We start from the raw sequence: 24,783 nt of genomic DNA, 5'->3' as shown, positions 1-24,783 counted from the left end.
TTTTTGTAATAAGTAATTTAAAAAAAATACGGTAATGTAAAAGGGGATAATTCTATATGTGTAAAAATGTAATACATGCATTTTCAAATCGTTGAGAAAATAATAACAACCAAAAGTCGATCAAAAAGACTAAATCATATCAGATTTTTAATTTTTTTAATTTGTTGGCTAAAAAGGGACCACTCAGGCTAGTATGTGGATTCAGATTCTAGTCATTTTTTTCCTTATAAATAATGAATCACCCTAATATATATGTGATCGTCTGAGAAGAAAGACACCTAACGCAGTTGAATAATAATAATAATAATAATAATTGAAGTTATTTAAATATAGAAATATTATTTTTTATCGTGAAAGAGCAAATAAAAAATTATCGATAGATGTAAAAAAAACTAATAACCGATTTTTTCCGCATTAGGTGCCTTTCTTCGCGGACGGTAACATATGGGTCGTTCTTATGTTCTATCATTAAATTGTAGATTTTGAATACCTTACCCAGCCATTCTTGAATTTTAAGTAACTCAAATTAACGTTTTGAAAATTACTTTTAACCTTCTAGTTTTTAACGTATTTTATTGAAAAACATTTGTTTTCAATACATTCCATTTGGAAAATAATGCATACTTCTATGATTTATTTTTAATCTTTCAAATTTTTATTTAATCTTTAATGACGAATATAACAATCTTCATTCTTGAAAAAAAGTAAACAAGACAGCCACAAAGTTTTCATGCGTAAACGAAAAGTTGGTTAAATTGTTACTTGCAAACTACACTATAAAAAGTTTCATGTAATTTTACCACAAAGATCATGGAACATAAAAATACCAGTGATTACTATGGTAAATTTACCAAAATTAGCCGCTAAAATTTTGCACAATCTTGCACTGAATTTACTCGGAGGCCTCGCAGGTTATCAAAAGCCATCAAGCGTTCAACAACGGAATTACAAGGATTATGGAATTTTACATCGCTGCTGTAAAACGTATTACACTCCGCGTGTGAAATTACACTAATCGTTGTAAGGTTACATAAACGTTGTGAAATTACAATATTATTTCAGTTACACTTTAGTGTAAAATTCCCACAAAAATCACTGGTATTTTTATGTCCTATGATTGTTTTGGGAAAATCACACGTTCATTGTAAATTTCATTCATTTATGGTAAAATTCCTGAAATAATCACTGTCAATTTACAAGAAACGTGTAATTTTCCCAGAACAATCACAGGAAATAGTTACAGAACGAAATGTACTTTTCAGCAATATTTTTTACAGTGTAGTTATAACGCGACCCTCACTACTAAAATTATTTATGAATCGCAACTTTCCCTGTCACAACTAAAAGTCAAAAAAAATATATATATATATATTAGGTAATAAGACTGTGCAAGTCGTAAAAAATAATCGACATTGTGCAGTTATGGGTGCTCATTCACGGACACCAAAAGTAATAAAAATAATCACAATATAAAGTTTAATTTTACAAAAAAACCCAGTCGAACACGTGTACTTGTTCATATTTAGAGGAAAATTTATTTCAATTGAACGAACTTTTAAGTTACAGTCAAGTAGGCTTTTAATATCGATTTTTAAATCGAACATTTAGATTAAATTTTTAACTAAAATTAGTTTTATACCTATGCATGATTTAAAAAGACAATATAAAGTGTTTAAAAGTCGCCCTTTAGAATATAAATTGAATGGAATTTTGAAAAAGAATCGTCCTTTTGATTCACATAGTAACAGGAATGAATCACGTGACGTGGTAAAAGTGTCAAAGTGTGTAGGTTAGTTTACCAGCTACTGCAAGGCAAGCTGTTTGTTAATTTCTGTATATATTTCAATTGCTTAAATAAAATTACTTCAATCTTGTAAATAGGAAAGAAACATTGCATTTATCAGAATAGAATGAACTATAAAATTTCTTATGAAAATGGAGAATTTAAGTAAACAAGTAAGTTTAAGCCAAGCAATACCATACAGAAGTGCAATCTGTTAATCCAGATGATCGAAATTTTTTAATAGTATTATAGACTGTACCGACATATGAACCCAGTCGATTTATTACTTGAGTGTTAAATTTAAGTTTAAAATAAACTACCTTCGCCAGAAAAATATACGTTAAAAATTATATTAGGATGCTGAAAATTGTTTATATGTTGATAAATATGTGATCAGTTGTGATTAATAATCAGTCAACTTTCATTCATCTTGGCATTATATGTCTGGAAACTTTCACTTTTCAATAAAAAATAAATTATACAATTTTTTGAAGCACTAAATTGGAAATTTTACCATATTAGTACTCGTTAGGGATATTCCTGTAATTGCACAGGCGTGACAGTATTGTATTCAAATAAGTATTATTGATTGCAAATGATTTTTAAATATTTAATTATATGAAAGAAAACAATCTTTCGGATTTTATTTTTATTTAAAAACATTTTATCTGTTGCTGAACAACAATTTAGAAAGAAAAATTAAATTGTAAAAGGAAATTACGTATTCGGTATTTAAATAACTAGAAAATGAATAACAGAATTATTTTACGCAGTAATGTTTAGTATTTCCTTTCTGATAGATTTATTCGGTGACGTCACTGGAGATTTGTGAATTATCAACTGCACGTTGAACCAATTTTAATTTTTTTAATTTTCATAACGGTCAACCCTTCTGAAAAACGTACTCTTGCTACAAATTAGTCAATACGTGTTAATTATTCGATAAGCATAAAGTGACAAAAGGTTCACTAATTATAAATTAAAATCATTAAATTATATTTAAAGAAGCATTCATAGTTATAACTTTTAAGACACGATTTTTATTTTTTTTATGCAGACGATTTAGTTTTTTAAATTCTGTTCCTTTGAAAAGCAAAAATCTCACAACAGTTTAAGTTGACTGAATAAACTGTAAATATAACCATAACGTTCGAAGATATAAATTCGAGGGACAAAAATTTTGAACTCTATAACTTTCTTTGGTCCGTATAAAATACAGATTTTCTCAAATTATCTGGATTCTGGTTTAAATAACTTGAAATGCAGAGGGTCTTTAGGGGTAAGTGTGATAACGTGAAACTTTGGAATTAAACCGAAATTAGTTATTAACTTTTTTTATTACAGCATGATGATTATATGTCTTATCATTTGAAGAAAAAAGGCGGCTGTCATTAAATATTGTTTTAATGAGTTATTTTTCCATATAAACTGAAATGCCTTCAGAAAACTCCAATTGGTAATTGTATCATCTGATATTTTTGATGTTTTTCCTACATAAAGAACCTGTTGTTAATTTTTTAAAATTTACATTTGTATTATTTTTAATGCTAAATTACGACACGGTAATTAAAAATCATACTAAGGGGTGAGTGCGATATCTGTTTTTTATTTTCATCGTGAAACACAAAAGTCTGCCAACAGTTCTAGGTTAGTTGGAGAGGTTAATGAACCTCATTTTTTAAAGAAAAATTTAAGTAAATAATATTAGTTAGGACATAACATTTTTAGGAATACATTTCCACGAAAAACATTTTTTAAATCAATTTCGAAATGTTCCAGTGCAAAATAGGTAATTTTTTGAATATCACTGAACCTTCATTACAAATTCAAATTTTTTTATCTTATATTCATTAGTGTTCTTATAAATGAAAAAAAAATTGAAAGAAAATATAGATTTTAAGAATAAGTGGATGTTTAATTTATAGTTACGAAAATAAAATCTTGCAAAATATAGATTTTAGTGGGGCTTTTATACGTAACACACTTACTCATAATTACGAGAAATTTGAAATCGTAGGCACACTATGCCAAAGAAAATTAAAAATATGTTTTCAAGCTCGTTTTTGCTGTTTAAAGAAGCGGAATATTAAAAGTAGAATGTTCAATAATAATGTTGGGAAGATTTAAACAATTTGAAACTAAAATTTCTTTTTAATTTACTAAAATTTCTTCTTAATTTACTAAAATTGAATAGATATCTTTGAAAAACATTCAAGCTTCAATTACTTTTTATTTAGAGGATTAATCTATTACAAATTTAAAAATTACTTGACCGTATACATCGGTGGATCCAGAAAAATTTTCAGGCGATTGTGAATTTTTTACAACGGTTGTAAGTGAAACGAGGTGGAGGCTCCGTTGATGATTCAATAGAACTTTTCAAATTGAATAAAATATGGCGATAAATTCCACTTTATTTATATTTCTCAATTATAGTGCTCGCCTTCATAAAAAAAACTTTCTCAACGCTGTCTCATATGGTATACATTTTTTTGTTAAAAATTAATCTTTTTAGGTTGAAAATTCAACTCTATGGTTAAATGTTGACTTAACTTAATAAAAATTCATTTTTTTGTTAAAGATTAATTATTTTAGTTGAAAATTAATTTTTTGTTTGAAATCCACCTGTTTTATAGAAAATTCGTCTTTTTAGTTCGAAAATTTAAGAATTTGTTACAAAATTTAACTTGGATAAGGTATGAAAACATCTCCAAAACATGCTGTATAAACAAAAAAACATTAATCTTTCTATTACATTGTAATGAACATTTTGTTGAGGTAAGTCTTATTGACAAAATATGAATCTTTTAGCCGAATCTATCAACGAGTTTTTAAGAAAAAAAACCTTTCACGAAAATAAGCATTTTTCTGTTCAAATACATGTAAAAATTGAAATTTAGACAAGTGATTGTCGAAAAACTGTCCATTTTTCTTAGTTTTTTCTTTAGAATTTTTGCTCTACAAGTTCGAAAATACAAAGAACATTTTTTTTCGATTTTTGCACAAAAAGCCATTTACTACACTTCTGATGCAGGATCCTTTCTGTTTAATTTACTAAAATTACATAGATATCTTTGAGGGACATAAAAGTAAAAAGTTCTGGACATTCAGCATTTATATTGTAAAATCTCTTAATCATAATTTTTTTAATTTACAGATCGATGAAATTGAGGCTCTCTCTGCAATTTACGGTGAAGATTGGCAAACAGAAGATGAGTCTAATAGAGTATACAGCATTAAAATCAAAGATAATGAAAATTATGTGAGTTTATATTTTAAACTACCGACTGACTATCCTTCATCGTCACCACCCTCGTATGAAATATCCGCTCCGCATCTTGATAATTCTAAAAAAATGCATCTAAGAAACCTTTTAGATGAAGCATACTTGTAAGTTTTTCGTCAATAGTATAATTTTTCGATCTGTGGTTCGAAAAATTAGTATATATTTATACATTAGGGCGCCCAACAAATGCATGATATTTAATTTTACAAAAGCTACTCTCTAATTTCTTCCTTTTGGTGAAAAAGAGTCTCATACATTTCTTTTGATTAAAAAGAAAATGGTTTAGAGCATGCCGTATGCCGTTTGGCCTGTAAATGAATTTTATTGATTCTCAAATTTCTTACATAGAAATTTAAGGCTAAAAAATTCTTTTATCCCTTCAAAGTATTTTTTATTTACTGAGGAATAAGTCCTAAATTTTATAGAGAAAAAAGGGGTTAAACTACGAAAATTTGTAATTTCATTGCAATTAATGGTCTGAAATGGGCCCTAAATATTTTTGTCATGGAAAAAATATGAACAATATTTGTTCTCAATCTTTGCATTTCTCCCACATTCGTGCACAGACCTTTCAAGATTAAAGATCAACGAATGGACAACTGCCATTTTGCGATTGTGAACTCTCTTTTGTTAAATCTCTTTCGGCTTTAGCGAACACATTCTCATCACGTATCTCGTGCTTCGCACTGGATTTTACCCAAAATGTCGAATTTTCTACATTATGCTGAACATTTTTATATCAAATATAATACATTTTTATGTACCTCTGCCTGGTATTGCGTATTTAGATTTTGCAAAATAAGGTACAAAATGTATTTATCATGATTACTTTAATATTTGTTTCTTATTTCGCGTGAAATTGAATTCTTAGCTGTGCTGAAACATGTATCATTTTAATAAATTTATATCATTACAATTCATAATATGCATGCAAATTTAAATAGTCTTGTTCTTATTGCCTTATTTTTATAATTTTTTTATTGTTAATCTTGTTTTTTTTTCGATTAAAAAAAACTACGCTTCATATGAAAAAATATTCGTAAAAAAATTGTAAATCTTTTTTGGTTAAATAAATTTTGTCTCACTTATTCTCGTTGCTTGTATCGTCGTACTCAAATATAATTTTTTTATTTTCAATGTTTTTTTCAAAAATAAAACAAAAACTACTTAGCCTACAAAAAAAGTAATTCCTGAAAAAATTGCTATTCTTTTCCAGATGCACAATTTTGGTCAATCTATCTTTTTTCGTATCTTTCTTGTTTTCCACAAAATGGAGTTATTGCTTTTTCAGTCGCTTTTTTCCGATAAAAATTGGAATTTTTGATTTTTTGTGAGCAAAATTTAAAAAGCTGTTTGAACAATCTTGTAGGGCCTTGAAAAAGGAACGGTTTTCTTTTCTTGTGTTTTCTTATATCAAGCTTTGTTTGGCTTCAAATGTTAATTTTCGTTTGGTTTTTTGGATTTTGAAAATGCTATAACTTTGGTAATTTTTATTTTATAAAAAAACTAATGGAGATAAATTGTTCGTATTTTGATCTACTATAAATAGCTGTTGAAAACAATTTTAATATTTGAAAAAAAAATGTATTCAATAATTTTCAAGATGCTCTAACTATTTAAAATTTCTTTTAAAAAGCTGGCTAACGAACTCGTCCATTCTTTGCATACCTTTCTAAAGTGTGCGAAAGGGGAATTCAATCGAAGAATTCCTTCAAATTTTACCGTGCTTACAGACAACAACGACAAGGGACAGACACCGACGTAAAAACTATTTTTTCTGACTTAGGGCGTCTCAAAACGTCGACATTTTATGGAATCCGCCAGTCATTTTTTACATAAAACTAATATTTTTTCATTATGGATGAGAATGTAAAAATATATAACATAAAAATTAAAATCTTAAATTTCTAAGTAAACCAAAAATACACATTTTTTATGTTTAAAGATTGGTCGTGGTTACGGCTACCGAAATTTTTGTACAAATAGAGCAGGAAAAGGGGCTATATGTGCAGAAATTTCGGTCTAGCGGAGCCTCCAAGCAATTTAAAGAAATAAAATAAAATATATTGCAGTACTTTTTCACCATGTGGGAGAAATGTAGGGGGAGCGTTTGCAAAATCCCAAAAAATTTGTTTTGGACGCCCTTGTATACATCTTATATTTTTATTAATGTATTTATGGTAATTTAATGATAATTTTAGATCTAATATTGGCCAAAGCATACTGTTTCAATGGATAGAGGTCGTGCGAGAAGATCTTCAGGAAAACAATAACGAAGCATCGCCAGATGAATCATTATTGGATCCTACTTTTGATCATTCAATAGAGATCCAAGAAATATCTCCAATTCATTCTGCTATTGAAAATGAATGCCCAAAGATTATACATGGCGAAGTAATTCTTGATAGAAAAAGTTCATTTCAAGGCCATGCTGCAATACTTGTATCAGTCGAGCAAGTTAAGTAAGTTCACGTGAAAATTTGTTTTCTACTCTTAAATTTAGTAGTTTAATTCCATTTGGTATTCTTTAATGAAATCTACAATTAGAATAATGAGAAAAAATGCAGATTATGCAGGTGTCATCGAAAATTTCTTATTGGTTAATTAAATACTTAACTTGATCCTCGATTAGAATAAAAATACGTTTATAATTTCAGGCAAGTTGTCGACAAACTTATGGAAAATCGAAAAATTGCTCATGCAACGCATAATATATATGCTTATAGAATACATCGAGAGGATTCAAATTCTTTTATTCAAGATTGTGAAGACGATGGTGAGACTCAAGCAGGAGGAAGATTGCTTCATCTTCTACAGGTCAGTAATTCATATTATCACTGAGAAATACTTAAATACTTTTAAAAAAAATTAATATAAATTAAATTAACATCAAATTTAAAATCTTGTTAACGTCCAATAACCAAGCTAATGTATAGAATTCCTGAAAACAAAACCAAGAATTTAACGACCAAATTTGGATGACTACCATAAAATGTTCCTATTGTAATTTGAAAGAAATTTTATTTTTCTTTCCTCTTTTTTATTTTTATTCACAAATTTCTTTATTTTTTTATGAAAATTATTTGTTTTAAAGAGAATCTTTTTTCAAATTACAATAGGAACATTTTATGGTGATTGTCCAAATTTGGTCGTTGGATTCTTGGTTTTATTTTCAGGAATTCCATACATTAAATAATTTTTCTAAGACTAATTTTCATAAAGAATTTTCAAAAGAATATGTTTGAAAAATAAAAACTCATTTTTTTTATTTTTAAGTTATACGATATATGAGACTCTCGCAATCAGTTAAAAATTTCATAGTATTTACGGTGTTTACGTGACCGAGAAACCAGGATATTTGTTTACGGAGAAGAAACCGGAATATGATCGGGAATTTGATTCAGTGAACAGTATTTTTTGTTCGATTGTACTAAAATGAATATTAAAAAGACTTTATATTCTGTTACTCTCAATTTGTTGAATCAAACTCGTAAATGAGTATTTATCTGAAAATGTAACTACGTTTTTTTTTTAAATCGAAGAGCCAAAAATTTGAGTTTTGAAATAAAAAAATAAAAAAATTGTTTGGATCAGGTCATTTTGAAAAACAATTTTGAGTTGTTTCATAAAATTCTCTAAAAGAATTACAATACACCAAAATTCTAATATTATGTTGGAACAGGAAATTTTTCGAAACAATATTATGTTATTCTGAAAATCTGAGTCGGATCAAAGAATTGTCAAACAAAAAAAATATATAGTTCTGACTTGGTACGGTGAATTTTCCTAAATAAGTACAATTCTGACTTAGAAGTGGAAATTTTCGAAAATAATTACGTTTCTGATTTCGAACAGGGAATTTTCGCAAATAAATACTTATGCGTCATTAAAAAGATTTTTTTAAATTTCAGCCAAAGTTATGGCAGAACGTGTTAGCCTTTTAATTGTCGTATTAGATTTTTCGAATCAGAACTGTACGTGATTTTAAAAAAATTTTATTCTTTCGTAAATTTTGCTCAATTCGTGAAAATTGTTGTAACTGTTGGAATTTAATAGAGCAACATTAGTGAAATATATTTCAGTATTAACCATTTAAGAAAATTTGTTTTTTAACCAATAATTTGTTGTAAGTTGATGTCTTATAAAATTTGCATTTTTTTTTTATTATTCTTCCTTACTTTATATTTATAAAGTAATTTTCTTCATAAGATTACCGTGATGGAAAAAGTTTGTAGTAGAATAATTATTACTAATAATATGACTACATTTTATTAACAAATGCAGAATTCGGGTTTTTTTTCACGCAATAGTTTCGTTCGACTTAGTCCTTGTACTTGGTATCGCAAGACAGTGGAAATACTAGATATGTTTAATTAAATATATTATAGTTCAGTTAGGTAAATTGCATTTATTCTATACAAATTTATTATTATTATTATTATTATCATTATTATCTGGAATTGTTTTCTAAACCTTCTTTACCGAAAAAAATATAACAAATAATGGCAATCAACATTTTTTTAAATCAAAATTCTTTTTGTTTCGAAAACTATTGATTGTAGAGAAAATGTTGAACACAAAGTATTTGTGGTTTTAAAAAATACTTAATCCTTTTCTAAAAATGTATTCTGAAAGAGCAGCACCTTTCTTGATTAATGAGAAAAACCACCAGGAACTTTTTTTTAGTCGTAAAAACTTGTGTCACTCTTAAAATATGGACTACATAAAAACATGTTTTACAGATTAAATGTGTAATTTATTGAGGTCTAGATTTGTTGAATGCAATGTTTTTCTCTCAAATGCATACTTTTTGTTTTTTGACCAAAATCATGAAAAATTAGAGTTATTTTAATTTATAGTCGATTTTATTGAAAACTAATGATTTCAATAAAAGTTTTGTACAGAAAAAAGTTTTATGTCTTACGAATTACGCAATTGTGTATGAATTTGAGGTTGTATGTACGAATTTAAATACAATATTCAGATATAAATATTGGACTCTAACAATTATATGGATGTGAAATTATAAGAAATTTCATCAAAAGTAGCTTATGAAAAAGCTTCACTAAAATAATTCCCATGACATTTTTATTGAGGATAATATATCTTAAATTGTATACAAAAGCGAGATCGCTGAATTGGAAAATTAGAAATGGGCAGCTATCACTTTTCTAAAATTTAGTGAATTTATAGACAACTTTAAAAAATGGACTTATTTTTTTGTGTTTTACATAGATATATGGCAAATATTATACTTAAAATTACTGTCTGAAACGAATAAATTCAGCCTTTTAACTTTGAAATCAGTAACTTTTATGCCTTTTTATGCAGGATTGAAAATAAAAGCCAAATTTACCAAAAAATCGAATAATAAAAAAATCATATAAACTTCTAATTTGAAAAATCTAATACTTCGATTTTTTGGGAACTTACACTGTAAAAAATATTGCTGAAAATTACATTTCATTCTGTAACTTTTTCCTATGATTGTTGTGCCAAAATTACACGTTTCTTGTAAATTGGCAGTGATTATTAAAGGAATTTTACCATGAATGAATGAAATTTACGATGAACGTGTAGTTTTCCCACAGCAATTATAGGGCATAAAAATACCAGTGATTTTTGTGGGAATTTTACACTAAAGTGTGATTGAAATAAAAATGTAGTTTTACAACGTTTATGTAAGCTTCCAACGATTAGTGTAATTTCACACGCGGAGTGTAGCAGCGATGTTATAATTCCATAATCCTTGTAATTCTGCTGTTGAACGCTTGATGGCTTGGTAACCGCGAGGCCTGCGAGTAAATTCAGTGCAAGATTGTGCAAAATTTTAGCAACATTCGGATATATTTTAGAATTGAAATCGTGGATTGTGCTGGGTTGAACGCATCACAAAGGCAAAGCGCAATGTGTTTTACTTAAATAAATTTGTTCGCATGTTTAGCTTGCTTGCGAAAAAAAATTAATTTTGAAGGTTACTGTTGTTTCGAAAGCAGCTGATATAAATTTGTAGGATGCGCCTATTTCGCTCACTGATCATAACCTTATAAGTTTGATGCGTATTTGTTTTGTAACAGCAAACCAAAAAAAAAGTATAATTTTTTCTGCTTAATAAACACATGACTCCTTTTATTTATATATCTCATTATTCTTACGATTCGATTTAATTAAAACGTACATTAAGCAATACAAAATTCCCGGGCTGGTCATTGCTCATGCACAACCTTTTACATGCGGCGTTTTACAGCGTCACTATAATTTCACAAGGCGAATGTAAAATTTCATTCTTCCAAAACTGCTTTTTACCATCTGTGTGCGATTTCACACTATCGTGTTATTTCTACCTAATTTTGATAAATTTCCCACAGTAATCACTGGTATTTTTATGTCCTATGATCTTTGTGGTAAAATTACATGAAACTTTTTACAGGGTACTATTAGCAAAAAAAATCGGGCAGCTACATCGCTGAGATGGTCGCGTAACCGATTTTTAAAAAGTCTTTAGAATGACCCATATATCATTCTTAAATGGAATTTAAAATCTAGAAAATACATACTTTTTAAAGTAGTCCGGCTACTAGAAAAGCGACTATGTCGATTATTTTTTTGTGAAATTTGGAATTAAATACAAAATTTGGCCAGCATAGCAATTCATAAATTGGGTATTAAATTTTAATGCAGAATAATATAAATAAAATGGTTTTTAAATAATAATAAAATGTAAATTTAAACATTTATTTGACTCGATCCGAATAAGTCATTTTTCAAGCTGTTTGCCAACTTTAGTTAACGCCACACAATTCTCGACATATTTTACCTCGGTACATTTTCCTAAAATTAAGCTTGAATACCCTAGAAGCAAGTACAAATGAGCAGTAATTCAAATTTAAAATTATATTTTCTGTCTGCAAAACAGTTTTCCTAATAATATTCAACGTGTTTTAAAGTCAAATTTAACCATTTTTGCATCCCGTGAAAGGCCTAGATCCATAAGATTCCATGTTATTTTACACGACTTTAAAGAGTGGCAATTCAAATTTTAACCTGGAAAGGATCCCTAAGAAAGGCAGTCTGTGAACGAAGACTTATTTCTCCGCAAAAAAAAAACAAATAATTTTAATGATTTTTCATCAGACTGATAAAATAGCCGGACTACTTTGATTTGATGTTGCGTACACAGAATAGAAAATTACTCTGTTTTCAGAACTACTTATTTGAAACGCTTCGGTAAATTTTGAAATCTTTCCATTTTATTTTGTTCGTGGCATTTCCTCTGGTTTTTTTATCTGCAAAAATTAATATTCATCATTTTCATTTGCCATTATTTTTTATAAGATTGTGGACGCAAAAAACGTGATTGTTGTGGTGACGCGTTGGTACGGAGGAGTGCACCTGGGCCCAGATCGTTTTAGACACATCAATAATGCCGCCCGACAAGTGTTAACAGCTGCAAACATAATTCCAGAAACTAAATCTCACAAGAAGTGACATGTAATTGTGGGACTTAAAACCATTTTCAATATGAAATACTTAATTGCCAAGGTACATTTCGAAGTTTTCTGTATTTCAAAAATTTCACAACATTTTCTACACAGTAACTAGATTGAAATACCACAATAACTTTCATCTTTCGCTATCTACATGTATATTTGTACAAATGTATAAAATGTTAACTCTTGTACACTTGAAAGATGTGATATATGTATGCCTAAATATCTGTAAAATATGTAAAGATCTATTGGAAAATGTAATTAATGAATTAGGGAAATAAAATATTTTTTTGTTAAAAGACTTGGTGTTTTTGTTAATTAATTGATCCTACCCTACATACTACATTTGCTAATAAACTCGTACTCTGAAATACATTTTTACTTGCAACGCAACGAAAAATGTTCAGTTAAATCGAATATTCCAGAGTTTAAGCCATCTTGAATTAATTCACATAGCATTTAAGAAGAAACTTAAGTAAAAATATCACTAGAGTAAAGACAAACTAATGCTTTTAATAAATTTAAAATAACTTTATGGTAGGAATGGTAAAATATTCCAAAGACGATCAAAACTTCGCCTTCAGTGTGTTAGTGTTTTACAATTTATATTATTGCCTAGGTTACAAAGAGAGGAGCCACAGTTCAAGCCCGACATTTGAATTAAGTATATTTATCTTCAAACACTAATACTTCTTATGTCCAATTAACTAATTCAAAGTGATGGTATTTATAATACAGTAATAAAAAAAGTGCTCGACTTCTGTTTCACACCACTTCGTAATTCTCTGTAAAGAAAACTGTATCCACCGAGTGCTTCACAGGACTTTCGTCTTCGACGAGCAATACGTCAAGGACCTGAAAATTAATTAAATAGCGATTATCCAGAATATTTTATTTTAAAATAGAGTATTTCATTTCCAGGGTTGCTACAAGACCTGGAAATCATGTAATGTAGAAAAAGTTACTGGACTTTTCTTTAGTCGCACCTATTTCAAAGGCTTAACAATTATTCAAGTACTTTGCCTCGATTTTTTAATTTCCAAATCAATTATTTTTTTACTAATAAAGATAATATAGTTACAATAATTCCAGACTTTAAAAAATTTTTATATTAATATTAATGAAAAGTGGTTAGAATGTATACGTGTAATTGCATTAACAATAAAATTTTTTATTAGTTTACGTTCAGTAAAATGTGTTGTAATTGAATGGAATTGTTTTTAAGTAGACCTGGAAGTCATAGAATTTTTAAACAGCAATCTTTTGTAGCAATCCTAATTTCGAAAAACTTTAGGAGTGAATTTAAGCTCTACCTTAATTTTCGCATAAGACGTCTTCGACGAGAAGGAAATATGCAGAGGGAAGAAATCCGAGGGGGTTGAACAAGGAGCAGAAAATTCCATTGATCCTGATTTTGTAGACGCATCAACAATTGCTAAGGACCAAGTCAGTGTATTTCTTCGAGACTCGTGATTGTACTGTCCATCGCATTCGTTGACAACTGGGTTGCAGCCCAAGGGAAGGGGAATATTGATCTGAACGTTATTTAATTCGAGATCCGTCTGTTCCAATTCGTACTCGATATTAACATCACATCCACCATCGCCATTTTCAGAAGGCCAGCAATTTACTATGATAAAGATAAGGAAAGGAAAGTTAAAACAATAAAAGTTCGAACTACTCAATCAATTGAAATATAAGACTCACTAGAAATTGGCAGCGCAGTTTCATCCTGGGTTTGTAACCTCCATTTCAAAACACCAACGTCAGTGTTAAGAGGAAAGGGTTTTGCTGGAATTTTCAATCCGATTTGCCCCTGCATCCTAAACAATTCTTTATCTACATTTGGATGGGTTTGGAGTTGAACACCCCTCGTGTCTTTGTTTTCCAGTTGAACACGAATACGGCCCCATTTCTCGTCAGTAATATGTAGTGTCACCAATCCATGAAGTTCAAATGATTGAACCCCACCGTCTCGGCTCACGCGGACGTTAAGCTTTTCTTCTTGTCTCAAATGGACCCTTGACAAATTAATTGCATTTAGTTTTATATGCTACAGTTTCTGTAAGGGGTCATCCATAAACCACGTTACCACTCTAGGGAAGGGGGGGGGGGTCTCACAAAACCTACCTACCTACCCCTGGAGGCTTTAAAAAAATCGAATTTCAATTTTTAAAGACTATCTAGATGTAGAGTTTCGTTACGCATTTTTTCCCAGGCAAAAAGTTGTAGCTTTTTTAGTTTTCTAGCTCCAGCCAAAAAACTGACTGTTTTGGAAAAATCAATTTTAATTCGTTTTTCACTTCAACTCGTGCTGAGCCAATCAGTTTTTACTCTTTTTCAATACATTTTTTAGCAAGAAAGTTGTTAACAACCGTACAAAGAGGGTATATGGAAAATTTTTAACCAAATCCAATTGATAATCAAGAAATTATTAGTCTGTAACGAGAGTCTCAGAAGCGATTCATAATACAGTTCACCATCGCCAAAAATGAAAACTAATCAAGTAAGCAGGTGATATCAAAGTATTATGAATAAATAAATAATATTGCATGATGTGAAATAATTCATTCATTTAACATTATGTACAAGAGAACGGTTCTATTTACGAGACAAACTATACAGAAATAAAACGAACCATGAAAAAATCATTAAAATTAACATTAAAATTTTCAAATCATTTTTCAATGCTTTAAATTCGTGGAATTGGAAAAAGTAAAAGATGAAAGTGCATTTGTTTTTCATTCATGTTGTAAAAGAGCGTTAATATATTTTTTTCATTAATTGAAACTTTGTACTTTCCGTACAAAGAATGTACATATCAAAGCGAACAAGGATATCATTAGTAATCATAAGTTCAGAAAATGGAAAAAGCTTACAAATTAAAATAGTTTCTTCCAACTTCCAATTCTGCAAATTGTCAGAGATTATACGCCTTTAAATTTTGTCTAGAAAATAGAGCCATTCTATTCAAAATATTAAATGAATAAATTATTTTACATTATTCAATATTATTTATTTGTTCATAATACGTTGATATTATTTGATTACTTGATTAGTTTTTTCTTTTTTGCATCGGTGAATTGTCATTATGAATCGGTTCTGAGGCTCACTACAGTCCGCGCGCAAATCGCCTATCCGCTGGCGACTTGAGACGTTAATATTTTCTTGAATATCAATTCAATTGGGCAAACATTTTCTAGATGACTTTTTTTGTACTTTTGCTAAGAAATTTCTCGCTGGAAGCTTTTAGTTGCTCAAAATTCGCTCGCTAAACGAAACGCTGGAAGTTAGAGAAGTCCTAGAGAAAAATATGCACCACGCAACAGAAAAAAATTAACAACCGTTTTTTAAAAATAAATTTTTGAATTACTTTCAATCTATCAGTCGAAGGACATTTCGCACTAAATTCACAAAAAATTGTATTCAAATAGTCTAAAAACTGACTGACTGAGCACGAGTTGAAGGGAAAAACTAATAAAAATGTATTTTTCCAAAAAAGTCTGTTTTTTGCTTCATTTAGAAAACTAAAAAAGCTACAACTTTTTCGTGAAAAAATGCACAATGAAATTCTACATCTAGATATAGTCTTTAAAAATTGAAATTCAAAATTTTGTTTGAAAGCCGCCATTGATCTTCTCACTCCCGGCGAAATAAGTTTATGTGCCCTTATCCGATCCGGCAGCTCAATTATTATTAGTATTATTATTATTCAGTTGTTTTTACGTTCTTACCTTTTAGAATTCAGAGAAATTTTGTTCTAAAAGTATATATGGTAACGGTTTTAGTACGTTTTCAGAAGATGAATGTTTTTGGTAGAAAATTAATCTTTCTGTTTACAAATGTATGTTTTTAGTTGAAAGTTCAACTTTTTGGTTGATAATTCTTAAATTTTATTGATCATTCATCTTTTTTGATAGTAAAATAATCTTTTTGTTTAAAAATTAATCTGTTTTAGTTGAAAATTCAACTTTTTCATTGAGAATTCTTGATTTTTTGTAGGTAGAAAATTAATATTTTATTTATAAATTTATCTTTTTGGTTAAAAATATGACTAGGTTCCAAAGATGAACTACATTCTCAAACAAACAAAAATTTCTTCCTTTCCTAAAAATTTAAATTTTTGGTTGAGGATTCTTGAATTTTATTGAAAATGTTTTTTTTTTTGTATTAAAATAATCTTTTTTAGTTGTAAATTCAACTTTTTGGTTCAGAACTCTTGCATTTTGTTTTAAAAAGAAACTTTTTTTTTCGGTAGAAAATTATTTATTTTTTTAAATTAATCTTTTTGGTTAAAAATGTAACTACTAGGTTTTAAAGTTAAACTACTTTCTAAAAAATAAAAAATAAATTCTGTCTTTCCTAAACATTTTTTATTAAAAATTCATCTCTTTGATTGGAATCTCTGTTTTGTGGAAAATTCCTTCTTTTTATGGGTTCAAAAATTATTTTGGTAATTGACAATTTACCTATTCTATTTTTGGTCGAAAATGATTCTTTTTTAAGTGAAAATTCAACTTCTAGTTAAAACCAAAGTATTTTGTTACAATATTCTTTTTTTTTAAATTAATCTCATTTAGTTGAAAATTCCACATTTGGGTTGAGAGTTCTTGTATTTTGTTGAAAATTCGTCTTTTTTTTGTATAAAAATAACTTTTTGAACGAAATTTCATATTATTGATTTGATAATTCAACTGTTTTGTATAGGAAATTCATGTTTTTATCTTGAAAGTTTAATTATTTAGTAAAAAAAATCAACTATATTTGGTAGAAAATTTGTTGTTTTTAACCATTTTTTTACTTAAAAGTTTAACTATTCCATTTTTTATTGTCATTGCACCTTTCTTAGTTTAAAAATCCAATAATACCCGATTAACTGTCACATACAATTTAATTAGGCATACTTCATCACTTACTTTTAAAACCACTTTTTAAATTTTGATTGTTGAATTATTACCGAAAATTATAATTCACCACATGGTCTCGTAAACAATATAGGCATAGTAGCAACTTAACTCGCTTTAAACAGAACGGTTATCAGCGAGAGGGAGGGGGGTGCCAAATTGCCCAAGATTTGTAACGTAGTTTATAGATGACCCTAACTAAAAGGCAAAAATCTTTTTATAGTTTATAAAAACGTAAGAATTTAACAACATACGGCTCTGTGTTGATAATCTGAGCTGAAACGGTAGCTGGTTTCGTTCCAGTTAGAGCAGCATTAGTGACAGTTTCGCCTTCTTCCTTGAGTTGGTCTACGAACGAGTCAACATCGCGAGATTTTCCTCCCAATTTCATCGCACCAGGACCAGCTGAAGTAGATTTCCTGCACAGTGGAATTATTTCTTAAAACTGAACTTCTAATTGCATACTTATTCATTAATATTTATATTGTATCAATGTTGAACACGTTATCAGTCAAAAGTAAGGCGTTAACGTTACCGTGGCTTCCTTAAAATTTCTAACGCGTCACTGTTACTTCTTTTGTGTAACATTTTTAATTGTCATTTTAAATTCCAAATAACTTTAAGATAGTTTTTTATTTTTTTATTCAAAAGTGTTTTTAAACTTAAAAATATAATTTCTAATTATGTAATTTAATCAAGAATTTTAGATTCATAATGTGTGAACTGTTCTTATTTTACACTATTTTAATTTCTTAATCAAAATGATTTGCATATGATTTCCTTTTGTTTTAATAAAACTAGTTTTTCAAAAAGTTCATCACTTTGAAAGAAAAGATTCAAAATTTTATAGAAAAAAATTTCCACAAAGTTACGGATATTTAAATTTTGACATTCACTTTTCAATAAATCAGACTTTTTTCAATTATATATTTTTTGACCTCATTCAGACATTTGAATCTTCGTCACGGATAATGAAATAACCGTTTGGTATAGATGTAAAATTGATAATTTCATTTTTTATTGGCCAACAATTTTTTAAGAAAACAGAACCACAAATAAAATCCTTGAAATCTTTTTAAATCTTCGTGAATTCGTTGAAATCTCATAAAGTACTTAAGATCTTTGTGAAATCATGACATTTCTGTTAAATCTTTTGGAATCCTTTTCAGAAATCTTTTGTAATTATTATGAAATCTTTGAATTAATTGTGAAAGCTTTCTTTAATCTTGATTTGTGAAATCTTTTTTGTTCGTTTTAAATCATTGAAATATTTTTAAATCTTCTATCTGTTGAAATCTTTTGAAATAGTTTAACATCTTTGAAATATTTGTGATATCTTTCATATTAGTTTGTAATCATTGAAATATTTGAAATCGTTTAAAATCTTTATGAAATTTTTTGTGATCATAAAACTACTTTTAATCTGTGTACAATTTTTGAAATTTTCGAAATCTGATTTACCTTTTTTAAAATTTTGGAAAATTTTTAAATCTTTGGAATTTTTCAATCATTGAAATCCTTGCCATCTTTATGAAATCCTCGAAATCTTTGGGAAATTTTTGTGAATTTTTTTTAATCTTTGTCAAATATTTTGAAATATTTGTGAAATTTTTTTTAAATATATATTTTTTTTTTAGAGAACTTTTTTATTCGTTGGAATCATTGAATTACTTGAAATCTCTATAAATCTTCTAAAACCTTTTGAAATCATTTCAAATGTCCGAAATGTTTTAAAGCCTTTAAAAATGCTTTGAAATCTTTGAAATTCTTTAAATCAATTGAATGTTTTAAAACCTTCGTGAAATTGTTATGAAATATTTGAAATCTAATGTATACGACTTTAAACAAAATTTGAAACCCATGAAATCTTGGTCAAATGTTCAAAATCCGTTTAAATATTGTTAAATCTTTGAAATATTTTGAAACATTTAGGAATCTTTCGTAATGTTCTGTAATTTGATGTAAACTCAAAAACCGAGTGATAAAACCCTTGAAAAATCCATTATATAGCCATAGCTCATTCTAATCCTGAAACTGAGTTAACATCGAAATTTTCAACTAAAAATTTTTATAATTTGTAAGTGAAATATTAGATATAACTTACTTTTCGCATTTCACTAAAATAACTGTTTTAAAAGAATAAAAAAGGAATAATTCCAGGTTGTAAAAAATTCAAGGAGATTTCCAGGTCGCAACAGAACTTTTTTTATACATGCTAACTTTTTTGTAAAAATTTGTTTCTGTGTCTATGGTTATTTTCGAGAAAAAGGCGAAAATTTGCATTTATGAAAAAAAATTCCAGACCAAAAAAGTGACTTATCCAGTATAAAACTTACAAGATAACATCCTTCTAGAAGGCAAAAGACGGGCAAAAAATATAAGTGTAATTTTTTTTTGTAAAAATCGAATTTTTATATTTTTAAAGAAATCTTCGCCACTTTGTTAATTTTTCAAAACTTGTCGACGGATCACGAAAGAGGAGAGCTAAACTCACAAAAATCCGAAAATAGAATTTGAAAGATCTAAATTAGGACATGTATTCGATCAATATAAAAATTTCTAATAAGGTCATTCACTATTGTACTTTTTATTTTTGCATATTAAAGTATATGCTCTAAAATCACTAATAATACCAGTATACTGTTAAAAAAGAACTTATTTTTGTCACGCCCATTACGCCATATTGATGTCACGTAGCATGCCTGCAAAAGTTTGTAAATAAGTCAGGCGATTCACGTTTTTTCATAAATACGGAAAGAAAACAGCGCTAAAATTGGTATTTTGCGTCTAAATATAAGAACAAATCTCTCGAAAATCTAGAAAAACGATTTATAACTATACTCAAAGGTGAATAACAAAAAATGGTTGCTTATTATTATTTATTTTGATTATTTTCATCAAATTGACCATGTATTTTCTTCAGCTTTGAAGGCGCATGATGTCACACCCTGTGTTTAATGTTATGAGGGCGCCACTATTTCGTTTAAAAAATCGACATTTCCGGTTGCTATTTTGTCACTTTGTAATTATATTATTGTACATTATTACATAAACAACATTAAGTCTTAATTTCACATTTAAATTCTGTGAGAGTCAAAAATTATAAAAAGCTTAACAAAATTTTTGTGGATGACCCTATTGAGATTTTGTTTAATTTGATGTATGAGGGGGAAAATTGTAGAAATTTTTAGTGCACTTATTTTTGCTTCGAAAAAGCGGAACAAAACTTTCTTATTCAAATTGTTATTTTATAAAGATGACTGAAACAAACCATTTATTTCACTTTGCGTATTTGCCCATTTATTAACAACAATTTTAATAAGAAAAGTGAAAAAGAAATTAGATTGAGACATAGATATGCAAATAATTAAATTTTTAATACAAATAATTTTTTCGGTTTTTGAATGTAAAAAATGTCTTCTATTCAGAAGCAGAAGATATTCTTCGGTTTAAAATATTTTGAGTTGTTTTCTTCTTGTCTAAAGAACGTTTCCACATTGTTAGACTTTCTTTAGTAAGACTCATTATTTCTTCACCATAAGCGTCTCCTGATTTGTTATCATGGCATATAATTTAATATAAGTAGCATTAAAAAATGTCGCAATGTAACGTACGTTATTTTGCATTAAAGTTACTCAAAAATTGTAGTGCGTTAACGTTGCCGCTACTTTTTAGTGTAAGTAACGCTTTCCCGTTACTAAAAAAATGTTCAGGATAATGCGTTACTTTCAAAGACTGTATGATATTAATATTGGATTAAAGAACTTACGGTACTGACGAGTACTGCATTGGTTTAACTGTCTCAGGAACATAATTTGCTGAATCGCCGATGCTGGGTGTAGATGGAAAAGAATTACTTCCGTACCCGCTACCAAAGCCAGGACTCTTAATTCCACCTTTTTTGTTCGCCTCCAATCTCTGTCTCTGCAGCTCCTTCGCCTTTTCTCGCATTTTATTTTTCGCCTCACGTTCCTGAGTGAACCTTACCGCCTGGTATACTCTTTCCTCGTGAGAGTCCATTTCTACAAATGTTCTGATTTGTGCCAAGTTGACACTTTCCCTATAACCCAAAGCCACTATTTCGTCGAATGCGAATATTAAATTAAATGCGTTATCTGCTATTTCTAATTCGTCCATTGATTTACAGTACTCTGGAAGCTGAAAATACATTTCAATATTTATTAGACTTGAATCTTGAGTTTTTAATAAATATCTTGATTTGAAGAAACTGTATTGAAAATTTATTATAGAATATCAGGGTGACAGCAAAACTTCATTTTCAAAATTCCAGGACAAAATTCATGGACAATTTTTCATCTTCCTTGGCCATGAATAAAGAAAGATATTTTCAACCAACTGGTCGAATTTTCAAGTACAAAAGATTAAACTTCAACTAAAAACAGTTGCATTTTCAACAAAACAGTAAAGTTTTCGACCAAATAGTTGAATTTTCAACCAAAAACGGCAAATTTTCAACTAAAATGATAAATCTGGAACCAAACAATAAATTTTTAAGAAAGTAATTTAACTATAACCAAGATATAAACCAGGGATAACAGCGCAAAAGGAGATAAGAAAGGGGGAAATAGGGTAATTTTCTCACGAAAAAGGAGGAAATCAGGGGAAATATTTCAAAATAATTTAAAATAATTTCTGCCATTAAAGAATTTGTTTTAAAAAATTGGATATACTTAGATATTTTTAATATCGTTCTTATAACAATTTGTGGGTCTACATACAAAAGAAGTGAAGAAAAAATGTTGAAATCTGTTAATATCTCCTGTTCCCTTTTTTAAATTTGCAATTCAAAATTTGTTAAATTCAAAAACAAATTTTGCCTTATTCAGAATTTTTTGAAAATGTACAAAACAACAATTTTTTTATTGATTTGAACGTGAAATTACTTTATCTTGAACCAAAGGAACATTTTTTTCTTATTCATGGAACACATTTTTTCGTAGTGTTTATAACGTTCCAAAATCGCAAAAAACAAATGAAATCCCAAAAATCCTAAATTACGACAAAAGTTTTTTTTCCGAAAAAGCAAAACCATACAATTTTTCTTTCATTCAAGGTGAATAAATTTCAGATTCGACATAATCAACTTTTTTTGAAATGTGTGCAAATGAATCAATCAAAAAAACATGTTTTTGTACATTTAAAAAAAAAATGCTATTGAGAACAAAATTTATTTTTAAAGTTCATTAAATTTTACTGATTTAAAATTTGTTATCGCTTGTCGAATTCCAACCCACAAGTTACTTTGTACAAGTAGTTTATACATTTACTCTAACAATGAGTTCACCTTCAAATACTTATTAAAAAAGTAATATATATTTAATAACTGTACTAATTTTATATTGGATAATAACCTCTGTCTCCAATTTACACATTTTCAACATGCTTTAAAATGTTTCAGTTTCAAACTTTTTTTAAAGAGTATTTTGTAATGGTTCAGTACTTGAGACGTGTGCTTTATTTAGTCATAAAAACTGTATTTAAGTGTTATAATTGCTTTGTCATTCAATAATGGGCACACTTACTAATTTCAGGGAATATTCTACGTAATTTAAAAATTGTATTTTTAAATATCGTATATTTAAACAGAAAGGGGGAGAAAGTGGAAGTTTTTTCAGAATAGTAGAATAAGAGGGATATCAAGGTAGAAAAAAAAACTAAAAAAAGGCGAAGATTGTGCACCTTCTGTAACCAAGCCAATGCATTTTTAACAAAATACTTCAACTTTCAAAAGCTGAATTTTCGACCCGCAAATATTAATTATCTGTCAAAAAAACGAATTTTAAACAAAATAGTTGAATTGTCAACCAAAAAGCCAAATTTTGAACAAATAAAGATTTTCCAGACATCAAAGAAGATACCCGAAACTATGAATTATTAAATTTAACGAAACCGTTGCATTTTTAACCGGAAACGAGGAAGTTGATACCAAGAAGACTACTTTTCTAAAAAAAAGTCGAATTTTCAACTAAAAAAGCTCAATTTCAACAAAAATGGAAGCTACACTTTCAGTTTCAAACATTTATTTGAAACAAACCAAAAAAAGGAATTTAAAAAAAAATAGTTAACTCTGCTACAAGAGAAATAAACCTTCAACTAAAATTTTTTTCATAGTGGTTCAACTTTTACGCAATCAGCTGAATTTCCGATTAGAAAAAATAAATTTTCAATCCAAAAAAAGTTTTCAAAAAGCTGTCAAACTTTCAACATACGAAAGGAATTTTTAACTAAAATCATGAATCTTCAAGTGGAATAGTTACGCTTTGCAGATAAAAAAAATTCCACAAAAAAGACGAATTTCCAACTAAAATATGAACCTTCAACAACAAAAATGAATATTTTAACAATGTGGTTTAAACTTTAATCCAATAATCGAATTTTTAACCAAAATATATGATTTATTGTCAAGCAATGTAATAGTAAATATTTCAACGAAAAATATTTTTATTTTAATTTTTAATAATTTTTTTTTTTTATAAAAACAGATAAAGTTTCTACAATAAAGAGATAAATTTTTAATCCAAAAAGATGAATTTTCCAAAACATTGTTGAATTTTTAACAGACAAAAAAATAGTAATCCATTTGAATTTTCAACACCAAAATATTAGTTTTCTGTCAAAAAAGAGGAAAGTTTCAACAAAATAGTTGAATTGTCAACCAAAAAGACAAATTTTCAGCAAAAAAAGATATTCTAGGCATCAAAGAATATACCCGAAACTATGAATTATTAACAACAAAATAAGTTTCAACCAAACCTTTGCATTTTCAACCAAAAAAGAATAAATTTCAACCGACAAGACTACTTTTCTACCAAAAAAGACGAATTTTCAACTTAAAAAGTTCGATTTCAACCAAAATAGAAGTTACATTTTCAGTTTCAAACATTTCTAAAAAAAAACGAATTTTTTACAAAATAATTGACTCTGCCATAAACAGGGCTACCACTGACTAATGTACTATAAAAAAGTGACTAATTTGAGCTAAAAAGTGACTAAAAGTTACTAATGTTCACACAAAAGATGCCCGTTATGTCCATGGGGACACTTACCAACTATAAAATTTCGATTTAATTACACATAATATATTTGATGAGATTGCTTTGACAAGATTAGATGAAACTCTAGTGTTAAATTTGGGGATGAATAATAATTTAAACTTCAAAATTAAATAGAATTTTCATAATATAGATTATACCATGCATAACTACCAGGTGTATACATATGAAACCGGTATTGCCATTTAGCGGCCAGTAGGCACACTTGTAGGCACTGTCGGAACTTACCATTTGTGCTAATTGGCGT

The 24,783-nt window shown here is 28.2% G+C and overlaps 2 protein-coding genes across 2 annotated transcripts in view; one reads left to right on the top strand and one right to left on the bottom strand.

Moving 5' to 3' along the window:
• The first annotated feature begins 1,769 nt into the window (after nt 1-1,769).
• LOC117170712 (protein IMPACT-like) lies at nt 1,770-12,852 on the top strand. The gene is made up of 5 exons (XM_033357715.1): nt 1,770-1,956; nt 4,941-5,173; nt 7,271-7,531; nt 7,727-7,886; nt 12,405-12,852. Exons 1-5 carry the CDS (start codon nt 1,930-1,932, stop codon nt 12,555-12,557), a joined length of 834 nt encoding a protein of 277 aa, XP_033213606.1. The 5' UTR covers nt 1,770-1,929; the 3' UTR covers nt 12,558-12,852.
• LOC117170711 (coatomer subunit delta) overlaps nt 12,613-24,783 on the bottom strand; it is a 15,822-nt gene continuing 3,651 nt past the window's right edge. Inside the window, exons 4-8 of the mRNA XM_033357714.1 lie at nt 21,233-21,621; nt 17,718-17,882; nt 14,267-14,580; nt 13,873-14,189; nt 12,613-13,414 (exon numbers count right to left, since the gene is read on the bottom strand). Coding sequence (XP_033213605.1) covers nt 13,325-13,414; nt 13,873-14,189; nt 14,267-14,580; nt 17,718-17,882; nt 21,233-21,621 — 1,275 coding nt within the window. The 3' untranslated portion in view covers nt 12,613-13,324. The remainder of the gene's footprint in view (nt 13,415-13,872; nt 14,190-14,266; nt 14,581-17,717; nt 17,883-21,232; nt 21,622-24,783) is intronic.

Source organism: Belonocnema kinseyi, chromosome 4, assembly GCF_010883055.1.
Source record: "Belonocnema kinseyi isolate 2016_QV_RU_SX_M_011 chromosome 4, B_treatae_v1, whole genome shotgun sequence".
NCBI classification, from domain to species: domain Eukaryota; kingdom Metazoa; phylum Arthropoda; class Insecta; order Hymenoptera; family Cynipidae; genus Belonocnema; species Belonocnema kinseyi.
Note: the sequence above shows the minus strand (reverse complement) of the source record. Positions and strands in the feature narration are given on the sequence as shown.

Bases quoted from the DNA above. Each gene is read 5' to 3' on its own strand.
- LOC117170712 (XM_033357715.1), top strand. From the start codon at position 1,930: ATGAAAATGGAGAATTTAAGTAAACAA. The intron at 5,174-7,270 runs GTAAGTTTTTCG...TGATAATTTTAG, and splicing joins CTTTTAGATGAAGCATACTT to ATCTAATATTGGCCAAAGCA. The intron at 7,532-7,726 runs GTAAGTTCACGT...TTATAATTTCAG, and splicing joins GTATCAGTCGAGCAAGTTAA to GCAAGTTGTCGACAAACTTA.